General features: G+C 47.3%; 1 protein-coding gene across 1 annotated transcript in view; it reads right to left on the bottom strand.

Moving 5' to 3' along the window:
* Positions 1–315: 315 nt before the first annotated feature.
* LOC144124636 (transformer-2 protein homolog alpha-like) overlaps positions 316–11,155 on the bottom strand; it is a 33,208-nt gene continuing 22,368 nt past the window's right edge. The window contains exon 10 of the mRNA XM_077657436.1: positions 316–11,087. Within this exon, the coding sequence (XP_077513562.1) occupies positions 10,940–11,087 (148 nt within the window). The 3' untranslated portion in view covers positions 316–10,939. The remainder of the gene's footprint in view (positions 11,088–11,155) is intronic.

The raw sequence follows: 11,155 nt of genomic DNA, 5'->3' as shown, positions 1-11,155 counted from the left end.
GCTATCTTGAAACGCTTTAATGAAGACCTGTGCCGCCAAGAATTCTCTATTCCTTTCCAGCGTCCAACTCCCAAACCTGGGTGGGGCTGTTGTGGCCTTTGTTTTTTGGGGTATTTTATTGTTTTTGTTTAAGGCTCCGACTGCTTTTGCATCGAATGCATGACACTGGTTTTGCTACGATTGAGTCACAATGCTATAGCTAAGATTTTGTTCAGTTTATCTTTCTATTATAACCGAGTGCTTCGTGTAATCTTTACATAAGCTAGGGATTTAAGAGAATTGTAGATAAGCCTTCTGCGTTTTTAATCTTGTAATTTACATATTACTTGTTTATTTATTCAAGTTACCGCTAAACGCCCTCCAGGAGAGGGTTTTTTTTTTTTTTATTCTGATAGCTTCCTTAAAAGTACTGCAAGAGCTGCTCTCATCTTTAGCAGCAGGTAATGTGTGTTGCCATGGCCACCTTGGCTCTCGGTGTTGCTGCAAGTTTCACAGTCATGAAATCTGTGCATAAAATATAAACACCCGCACCAAGAGCAAAGCGAGACACACCTTTCGTATTTAAAAAAAAAAATTTCAAACATTGTTGGCTGTCTTTTTTTTTATTGCTTTTACTTTTGACGTTGGATGGCACTGCGATCGTAAGTTCACCTAAGGCCGCGCCTTTCGGCTCCAAAGGTCTCTGACGAGCGCCTTCGCCTCCAGGGCCCTTAGCGGCAAAGGCGGAACATTTGTGCCGTGTAGCTGCACACCTTACGCCTTTGGATACAAGGACCTGATTCTTAAAGGCATTTGCGGTGCCCGTATGACGGGTGTTACTCATCTGCTAAAAACGCAGATCGGAGCGTGGAGTAACGTCAGGCGTGCTCTAAACGCGCATTCAAAATTGGCGCTGCGTGGCACGGAGATTGACAAGGTGCGGTCCACGGGAGCAGCAAGACGGCGCTGCACAAACTTCAGTTTCGGTTGGCTTTTTTTGTTCTACCACGGCTTGTTTGTATGAAAACAAACCGATCTGAGATTTAAAAAAGTTCTTACCCGCCGCGGTGGCTCAGTGTAACGTTAGTTAGAGCGCTCGGCTACTGATGCGGAGTTCCCGGCTTCGAACCCGACCGCGGCGGCTGCGTTTTTATGGAAGCAAAACGCTAGGGCACCCGTATGCTGTGCGATGTCAGTGCACGTTAAGGATCCCCAGATGGTCGAAATTATTCCGGAGCCCTCCACTTAGCATTTTTTTCCCTCCCTCCTTTACAGGGTCCCTTACAGCGCGGTTCAGGTGTCCAACGATATACAGTATTGCGAGTTTTTATCGTGGACTTTCAATAATTTCCCCGCCTCTGCCGCTGGCTCATTTGCGGTGAAACTGCACACAGAGCTTTCGTATTATGGCAACTTTTTATTGTAGCAAGTTTGAGAACGGCACTTACCAGAGTCGAGCCGTGCATGATGCGAAAACGCAATCGTCTACGTAGAGATCGGCGAACCAAAATCCACAGGTTTTTTTCGCTGAAGGGCGGCAGTGGCGCCATCTGTTTTCGGCAGTGGAAAGCGTCACAAGTCCGCCGAGATGAGCATTGCAATGTTCTTTGAAAGGTAAAGCCTCGTTAAATCAGTTCTATTTTTTTTTCCGCTCAATTAGCCGAAAATGTTGCAAGCGCTTCAGTTAAAGCAGACGAAACGGCCGGCACGGCATATTCAAAAAGCCCGCGCTTCTTGCAACGCTCGCCTCGGCGGCCTTGCAGTGACGCTTCTACGCGCCTGTCGAGACCATTTTATGCGGGCAGCAAGGGAGAGAGAAGAAAACTGACTATAAAACGTACGCACCTATACCTATATGGAGCTGGTCTGCTGGTCGAAACAAGAGGCTGTTTGGTTTGTGGGGGTTTAACGTCCCAAAGCGACTCGGGCCATGAGGGACGCCGTAGTGAAGGGCTCCGGAAATTTCGGGTGCACTGACATCGCACAGTACACGGGCCCCGCCTCCATCGAAATTCGACCGGCACGGCCGGTATGAAACCCGCGTCTTTCGGGTCAGCAGCCGAGCGCCGCTACTGAGCCACAGCGGCGGCCTAAAATATGACGATTCCGAAGTACCTACACTAATATTAGAATGACAGCGAGATTAGCATGGCCCCTCCGCAAGGATGACACACAAAACGGTTTCAGACAGCGCGTACAGAGGAGTCCAATCAAAAGGCATGCAGCGGCGGTGCGCTCGACGCGCAAAATCTGAACGACTGGCCCGGGCGATTTTGCGCATTGGGCCAGGCCCCTTTGATGTGTCCAGAAAGGAGGAGGCTTGAATGTTGCGGCCACAATATTTCATAGAACACCTCAGTTTTACAATATTGTGAGCCATTACACACACATACGCATTTCTTCTGCATCTCTCTTTATTTCAACCACACTGTTCAGTCTTATGACGACCTTCCCACTGGGTCAATGTTGAGGTAGGCATCCGTGTGCATGTCTCCTTGCGTTTTAAGAATGCAAAACACTACAAGACAAGACTACTTACAAATGGCAGTTCGGTGTTTTCTTGCTTCGAAGCGAGATACTCAATTTAAGCTCGGGCTGGACAAACAAAAAAATGACGATTAAATTTTCTTTCATTTTGGTTCCTCTCTCACGGTACAGGCAACACTGAAAGAATTCAATCCTGGGTCAATACAAAGATTTTCCCAAAACCATTCCATTTTTAGTATCCCACCACTGGCTAAAGCTGCGCCCTTGCCTAGAGCCAATAATGAAAAGTGAACGCAGGCAATGGCATTGCTTCAGCCAATGGCGAAGGACAGGAAATTCAAAAACAATGATTCGGAAATAAATGTTTATTAAACCAACTCAGCCACTGTGACTGGAGTATATGAATGAAGGTTGAAGACTGCTGCCAAGACCAGCCACAACAAGAAAATATTTCAGTAACGTCTAAGATCGGAGAAAGTGCTGTGTCCTTCTACGTCCCCGTTCATTGCACTGTAGTCATGGAATATCGAAAACAACTCGCCCAACAACTTACCTTGTCGAACTTAGCAAGTGTTGAATTGAGAATTGCAGCAGCCCGAACTTAAAACATTATATAGTTGGCAGAACTAAATACGAGTTACTTTCTAAAGTTTTACCCACTTCAAATTTCACGAAATGGGGGCTCACTTGTTGGTGCTCGTCATCCCATGCAAACGCCTCTCATTGAAGCATGCACTAGCTGTACAGCTACTGCTGCTGTTACAACACCCCCAAGAACTCCAAAGGCATGGTACTGGCTGCAGTGATGACCCTAGCACTCACTTTTTCCTGTATTACTTTGCAGTGCAAAGAACGTGGAAAACTGTGCCATGCATGCTACCCTGAATTCACTATAATTAGCCCAAGACGCACTTGGCTATGTTGGAGTCCGCCACCACCGAGGCAGTGGTACAACAGAATGAGCTGAACAGATGCAACAAACTGCAACTCGTCGATGTTCAGCCGCTTCTTGTCACAAAGCAAAAAAAAAAAAGATGCATGACGAGAACATCAATGAGAGTCAACAGTAAAACCACTTAATTCAAAGTATCGGAAGAAACATCCGAATTATTGTATAACCTCCCGAACAGTATGTTAGCATCATGCAGTTTGGTGAAAACATCACCAATGGTGGTCTACCTTCGAGACAATCTCAGTAGCTATGATCATTTTTCGGTTAAGTCAAATGCTGTACTGCGTTCACAGAGCCTGGAATATTGGAGCAGAACTGCTCCAAAATGGCGGTGAAGCCCGTGGACGCCACAAGGTGAACAGCATGCAACCAGCACACAATATCGCCCTGCTGGGAGAACTGAAGAGCCTCGTAGGAATGGCGTGCAGCGACTCACCGCCCCCTGTCGGAGATCACACCGCAAAGCAGGGCACCATGCACTACCTTCTCTTCTCAGAACCTGGCAAGATGCCCAGTCTTCCCTGGCAGTCCATTTGGTGGCACGCTGCCAATAACCTTTGTGTGAGCAAGCAGGAAGCAGCCCCTGCCCTTTGGCGATTACGTGGTATGCAATGTGTTGATTCAATTAATGTACCAGCGCAAGCAGAATGATCCTACTTAAGACATGCGGTGGTGCGATCCCAAGCCCTTACCTTCTTCTGTCAACTGCCCGTAAGGGCACCAATCAGCACCAATCAGGTTCAGTTCACTGGCAACATACCCATTACTGCAAAGTTCAAGGACATGCTATCTCATTCCTGCATTTGTACCCTCCTGTATTAGTAGTGCTCATGAACAGGTCGGTCATCTTCCTGCTCCAATTAGCTGCACTTCGAACACTACAAACTGCAACCGATGAGTGCTCTGGCTAGCGAGTGCCACTATTGTAGCACAATAAGCACTATATATGCCTGCAAGACTCTTATTCTGTGCAAGTGTCCACTAAACAGATATCTCCACTTCGTTCTGCGCCAATTATTTGGAGCCCCAATTGTGGAGGTAACGGCCGCATAATGACAGCCGACCAGTCATTCCTGTTGCGCCACCTCGGTTGAAACCGGACCTGCCACTGCACCAATAATTTTAGTGCAAAAGTAAATATCACGAAAGTTTTGCAACAAGTACTTAGGATTTGCAAAAAGCATTCAAGAGTGGGAACAGGCAGCTGTGTTCCATTTACAGGGTGTGGGAGCTTTTACACACAAAATGCAGTCCAAGGCAGGAACAGCGGCATTCGCTCTTTTATGAAGCAAGAGAGTGACCCCTTTCAGCCTTGCCCATTTGTATGTCTACTCACAACATATCCAGAATATGGGCCCAGACGTCGAAGAGGAAGAAAATCTGCTACTGAATTCCCTGCCCTGCAAAAGAATTTGTTGAAGCCACTAATTTTGTCCACAGCAGTGTCCTTGTGGTTGAGCATCCGCCTCGCATGAAGGAGGTGCGGGGTTCGAACCCCAGTGCCGCCGGGTACCCACCGGTGATACAATGGGTACAAGCTTCCCCGGGCCTGGCGCTCGGCTTATTCAGGGTGAAATGCTTAGGAAATGGGTCTTTGACCGCACATTGAGCGAACGAAAAATACCTTGTTCCATGGCTTATTCAGGGTAAAATGTTTAGGAAATGGGTCTTTGACAGCACATTGAGCGAACGAAAAATATCGTGCTCCATGGCGCTCTTTGGCCGCAGATGGCCTTGCGCCATAAAAGTTCAATATCATCCTCATCAATTTTGACAGCCACCTGCAGTGTGCACAGTCGAAGCGCAGGCCCAATAAAAGTCCTCAAAGCACATGAACTACGCTTGCAAGCAGCAACCATTCAGCTCAAAACGGCTTATGTTGCATCTGAAGCAAATACAACCTTTGTCCGTAAAGCTTAGAGACTGATTTTCTTCTCTAGAAATGATTCCCCAAAACAAATGTTGGTGAGTATGTGTAGCACCATCTCTTTGGGCTAACCTAAGCTATTTATGTTAATTGCTATGGCAGCCGCTAGATGGCACTACATGTAAAAAATACGTCACTAGTCTGCGCATTCTACTGTGCGTGAATGTGGAGAGGTGGACGTCCACCTCGAACAGCGTGTAAACATAAAATTCTGTGTGAAGCTTGGCAGGACGGCCACACAGACGTATGAGCTCTTTCGTGACACATCAACGAGACATTTATCGCGGGCGCAAGTTTTCGAGTGGCACAAGAGGTTTGTTTCGGGGAGAACGTCGGTGCAAGACAACACAAGGCAGGGGCGCCCTTCAACCACACGGAATGAAAACAACGCGGCTCAGATCAGCGAAATCGTACAGCAAGATCACACCATTAAAGTCCGCATGCTATCAGATGCTCTCAACATTAGTAAGACAACATGCCACCAAATTTTGCGTGACTTGGAGAAACGAAAGCTGAATGCCAGACTTGTGCCGCACTCCCTCACACAGGACCAGAAGGACACGCGGGCATCAGTGAGCGCCGATTTTCTCTCAGAGGCAGAGAAGGATGCTGCATTTGTCGACAGAATCATTGCTGAAGACGAAACATGGTGTTTTCAATACGACCCTCAAACAAAGAGGCAGAGCGCCGAATGGCGGCCCACAAGCTCTCTGGCGTCAAGAAAGGTGCAGAGACAGAAAACCAAAACAAAGACGATGCTGATAGTTTTTTCGATGCCAGAGGTGTCATACACCACAAGTATGTCCCACAACGGCAGACTGTGAATCAGGAGTTTTATATCCGCATGCTCCAACACATGCATGATGCACTGAGACGCCATCGCCCTGACTTATGGGCATCTGGACAATGCAGCTTTCTCCATGACAATGCAAGGCCGCACACTGCTCTTAGCATGACGAAATTTCTCGCCAAGCACAGCATTACTATACTTCCCCATCCGCCATACTCGCTTGACCTATCCCCATCAGATTTTTTTCTCGTTTCCTCATGTGAAGAGAGCCTCAAAAGGTCGCTGGATGGGGAGCGTGGTGGCCATTCAAGACGCCACGACAAAGGAGCCGACAGCCCTACCAAAAGAAGAGAGTTTTCCAACTGTTTCCAAGACCTCAAGAAGCGTTGGAAGCTGTGTATAGACTGCAAGGGAGACTATTTCGAAGGGGTGCTGCACAAATGGTTTCAATGTGAATGCATTTTTTTCAATGGACTCAGTCTCGGAACTTTACAGACAAAGGTTGTATTCATAATCCTGTCCTCCGTCCCCTAAAGAAAACAGTACACTGCCCCTCAATTCTGCATGGTTTCCAGCCTTAGTCACAACCAGACCCCAGCCCGATCAAAATAAGCCCCTCAGTAACACACATCACAGTACAGTTCCTCTAACATACAACCAGGGTGAGAATCTGAGGCCACAAATCTAAGCCAGTGAGCATACAGTGGTAGAGCAGAAGCTTTGAATTGAGGCCTTAACCCTTTAAGGTGATTTGTACACAATTTTGCACACAGGGAACTTGCAGCCATTTCTAAGTGTGCCTCATGTAATGGCAAATTCTTTCGGCCGAATTCAGCACGTTTCTTTCGTAGTTACACTGTTTTGGGCTCACTAGCGACACTAAATATTTCTCAAAACAATGAGCTTGGTAGCAAGGCCACCGCCATTTTTAGGTAGATGGATTTTGCCACCAGTAATACCATTCTTTTTGGCTATTTTGAGCACTACATGCACCTTTGAAGCACAAAATGATTCCATGACCCGTCAGCTGTTTATTTGCCAAATCCTGGAATTCTGATATTACTATTCCAACCATTGCAACACTCCGAATAAAATTTTCTGCAATCCCGTAAAACATAAACCACTAGTTTTTTGCACTCGAAAATTATCCATCTTTTTGGAGACCTGAATATACTATTTAGGTGGGCAAAAAGAACAAGTGTCGCCTGGTTTATGGGGTTTTAATGTCCCAAAGCGACTGAGGCTATGAGGGACGCCGTAGTAAAAGGCTCCGGAAATCTCGACCACACGCGCTGACACAGCACAGTACACGGGCTTCTAATAACTCCACCTCCATCAAAATTCGACCACCGTGAATCGGGTCAGCAGCCGAGTGCCATAACCACTGAGCCACCACGGCAGCAAAAAAAAAAAGTGCCTAAAAAGGTTAAAGAACTTGTGTGCTGCGACTTGCATCAATTGTACCTATGAGCTTGCTCAATAGTCTTTGTTAGTGCTTCCAGTTTTTACTGCCGCCATGCCATTACACCACACCACCATTTTCAGACATCTACGCAGGTGTGGTACCACAAGAGCTAGCACTTACTATACAAGCACTCCATGGACCACCAGACTGCTTGTAAGGTTCCTATTAAGAGGAAACGTTTTGGCCCCTCAGCTGCAACTTCGTTACTCCAAGCTGGAACTGAAAGAGGTTTCATTAAAATGGAACTTTGGAATTCCCCCTCTCCCGGTGATGCTCTTTGCGCCTGTTTATACCTACATGTAGTCATAGATGAATGTGGGCAGCCTGAGCCTCGCGTCGCGGACTGCTGTCCTGGCTGTTTGCATTTGAAGGGCATGCACTTCTGTGTATGGCAAAGACGTCACCAGTTCAACACGCCATAGGGGTCAACAGCCGCCCTCTCCCCAGCAGCTTGCCGAGCTACTGCACCAAACATTACCTCTGGCGAGTGGTATACAAAGCACCAAGGTGTCTCTGGGAAGGAAGGCATTCAGAACCTTTACTTCAACGCAACATTGTCCCCTTAATCTCTCACTAAACTGTGGGGCCTAATGTCCCAAAGCGACACATTGGCTGCAAGGGACGTTAGCCGCATACTGCCCAGCTTATCAATAGAGCGAATTACCTTCATTCCTGCCCACATAATTTTGGCACCCAGTGACTGCAGCTTTATTTGCCTGCATACTGTAATGACCGTTGGGTTAAGTGCACGACTCATAAGGCTTGCTCAGCCTGCTTTCTGCATCCGTCCCCTAAGTGCATTGGTAGCATAGTCTTTATCAATGCAAGGCCTATGTGTCTGCTGCCAGAGATTGTGGAGGCCAAAAGAAATTCATGCAGGACCTAACCGCAACGACAGAACAGCCAAAATTTCTGTGGTCATAATGCTGCATTTACACACAATGAAGAAGTTCTGAAGTTTGAACTTTGTTTACTGCAGGCCCCTGCATATTTTGCAGTTTCTTAGGCCAATATCCGAATATTACTAAGATTAGCTCCATTTGTTTTTTTAATGCATCTTCCAGCTTCTTACATTTGTGCCTTCAAGGGACCATCGGTGGTGGAATCTTGGAAATTTTTAAGTGACATGTTCAATGCCTGGGCATCAGTGTTAATAAGAGCCTAGGACTAAACTTATTTAAAAGCCCCTCATATATATGCTGCCCGAAAGCGACACAAAGGCAGCCTTTCAATGCAGGTCTGCAACAGACGACTCATCACAATCCCACAACAGGATTTGAAAGCCTACATTTCTCTTTAGTCCATGCTGTCCGAGCAGTCTCGGAAGAAACAAGTTTGGCAAGCATGGGAAGCAAGTATCCTCCCGAGATATGAATACCTGTTCTGTTAAGTCTAAGGTACCAGTGAATATCAGAGGTTCGCCGCAGCAAAACCAACATCTCATGAACACTAATTAGATGTGGTGCAGTACCCTCTCATTTGAAGTGCAGTGCAGCACCTTAAAGGGCCCCTGACCAGGTATAGACATTGCAAACATGCAATCTCAACGACTACAGGTGGGGTTACGATATATGCCCTGAAAGGTGGTGAAAATTAAGTGAAAGCTCGTTCACACTTTCTCTCAACATAGCAAACCTCCTCACCCATTCCGCTGTGATCCACGCCATGCCAATGATGATGCAGCTATTAAACCTATCTTTGGTAATTATTCAGATTTACAGGTGTACACCCTTTGTCAAAAGTTTAGAGCCGAGGGGGTTTGCTTCAGAGCCACACCATGTGGCCCACAATGAATCCTCATCGTTCCCAAGCCCTGCACCTTCCGACGAGTAGAACTAAGGAATGCCACAGAAGCCTCACTACACTGCTTAGAAGCAAGCCCCCTGGGCTCCAAACTTTAATCTGTACAGCATAAGCAGTTTTTTTTCACTGCAATATTAGCCTGTTTACACCATTGCTTCCCACTTCGTATCCACGGGTGCACAGCGTCTGCAGAAAACAGACCACATGGCTGCAACGCTGCAGTTGGCCTTTCCAACACTATTTTTTTGTGCCATGTTCCAAAGACAACTGACAAGTACTAGAGTATAGCGATTTTTTGACCAGACAGTGGTCAGGTGCCCTTCAATCCAAATGCCTGCAGCACTTTTCTGCACTACCTGCGAGCATGTCGCTAATACAAGCAATCACCTCGTACGCAACTTCCTTTTAACGCTTGTTCCAGTTAGCCAATATGCTTTGTGCACTTCTTGCAACGTTTCGCAGACAAATTCTATTTAGCACCTCCATGGCTGAAAGTTCTATGCTGCACATGCACCTACAAGTGCAGTGCATTACGGCGTCAGTCACCGTCAAGCAGCAGAGTGGCAAGCCAAAGATTAGCACAAGTGACCGATCACCAGAGTAGCACAAGGGCAGCCTGTGGTTTCCTAACCCATCAATAATGAATGCTGGGCCGTTCCCACTCGTCTTGCAGATGGTTCAGCAGACAGCCAGAGCTTGCAAAGAATTTTTTTTCCGACACCACTGATCGGTCGCTCATATTTTTTTTTAACTTGCCACTGTACGCTCCAAAATAAGGCTACGGGCACCCACCAGATGAGTCAACTATCGCAGGGTGCCAGTCCCGACATCAGAGGACAAAACGTGGTTGGTAGAAGTAGCGTTATTGTATATGCTTCCCACAGGAGCAGAGTTGTGCGTCGGTCTGCCGTAATGCTCTCCCAAGTACCCACATTATGAGCAAAAGCCACCACTCTTGCATGCAGGAGCAATACTTTGTGCAGCGGTTAAGAGTTAGTACTCGCTCAATCCTTTGATTTTCGCTGCCAACCTACCTTCATTTACTGTCTCGGTGAGTAGTGTGCAGACTTCAACAAACCCATTGTGACAAACTTGTAAACAAAATAACCACCCCGTGGATGGGAGAAAACTACACATTTGCACAGCCTTACTGAAAAAACTTCTCAATGAAAATGTGCACTTGGGCAAAAAGAAGCTCACAAAGCATAAGAGTGCAGGTGAACCAATAGACCAATGAAAGAACCAATAAAAGGCGCCAGTGTGATGCAGCCAGTGCGAAGATGTTTCCTTCTTTGCAGCGCATGCTCTGCAGCCACGAGATGGCACTGGTCTAGAAGGCACAAACGAAACGCACAAAACGCACAACTCTGGCCCCCGGAGAGAGCCTATACAGCACCACTAGGCAGAAGCAGCAAAAGCAACAACACTGCTTACCAACAGGGAGCCGGATGGTCGCCGAGTCAGCCAAGAATGCCCGTGTACGTGTGTATGTGCATGTGTGTGAATGTGGTGTGGGGGAGGGGGACGGCACCAGGCTCACCGTGCAGGGACCTCTTGGTGGCCTGCCCAACCCGCGCCTTCTGGCTTCGCTCTTCTAAGCCCGCAACCATCTTGCCCTTCGCAAACTTCAACTTCAAACTTCACAGAGACACACCAATGCGCTTCGTTTTCGTTCTTCCAAGCCCTTGGTGGGGGTTGCAAAGAGAACAACAGGGAAAAGCAGTTAACAACACTCCCGCCACCCAAGGCAGC

The sequence above is a fragment of the Amblyomma americanum genome, chromosome 3 (genome assembly GCF_052857255.1).
Source record: "Amblyomma americanum isolate KBUSLIRL-KWMA chromosome 3, ASM5285725v1, whole genome shotgun sequence".
In the NCBI taxonomy this organism is placed as follows: Eukaryota; Metazoa; Arthropoda; class Arachnida; order Ixodida; family Ixodidae; genus Amblyomma; species Amblyomma americanum.
This window is presented reverse-complemented; position numbering and strand designations above follow the sequence as displayed.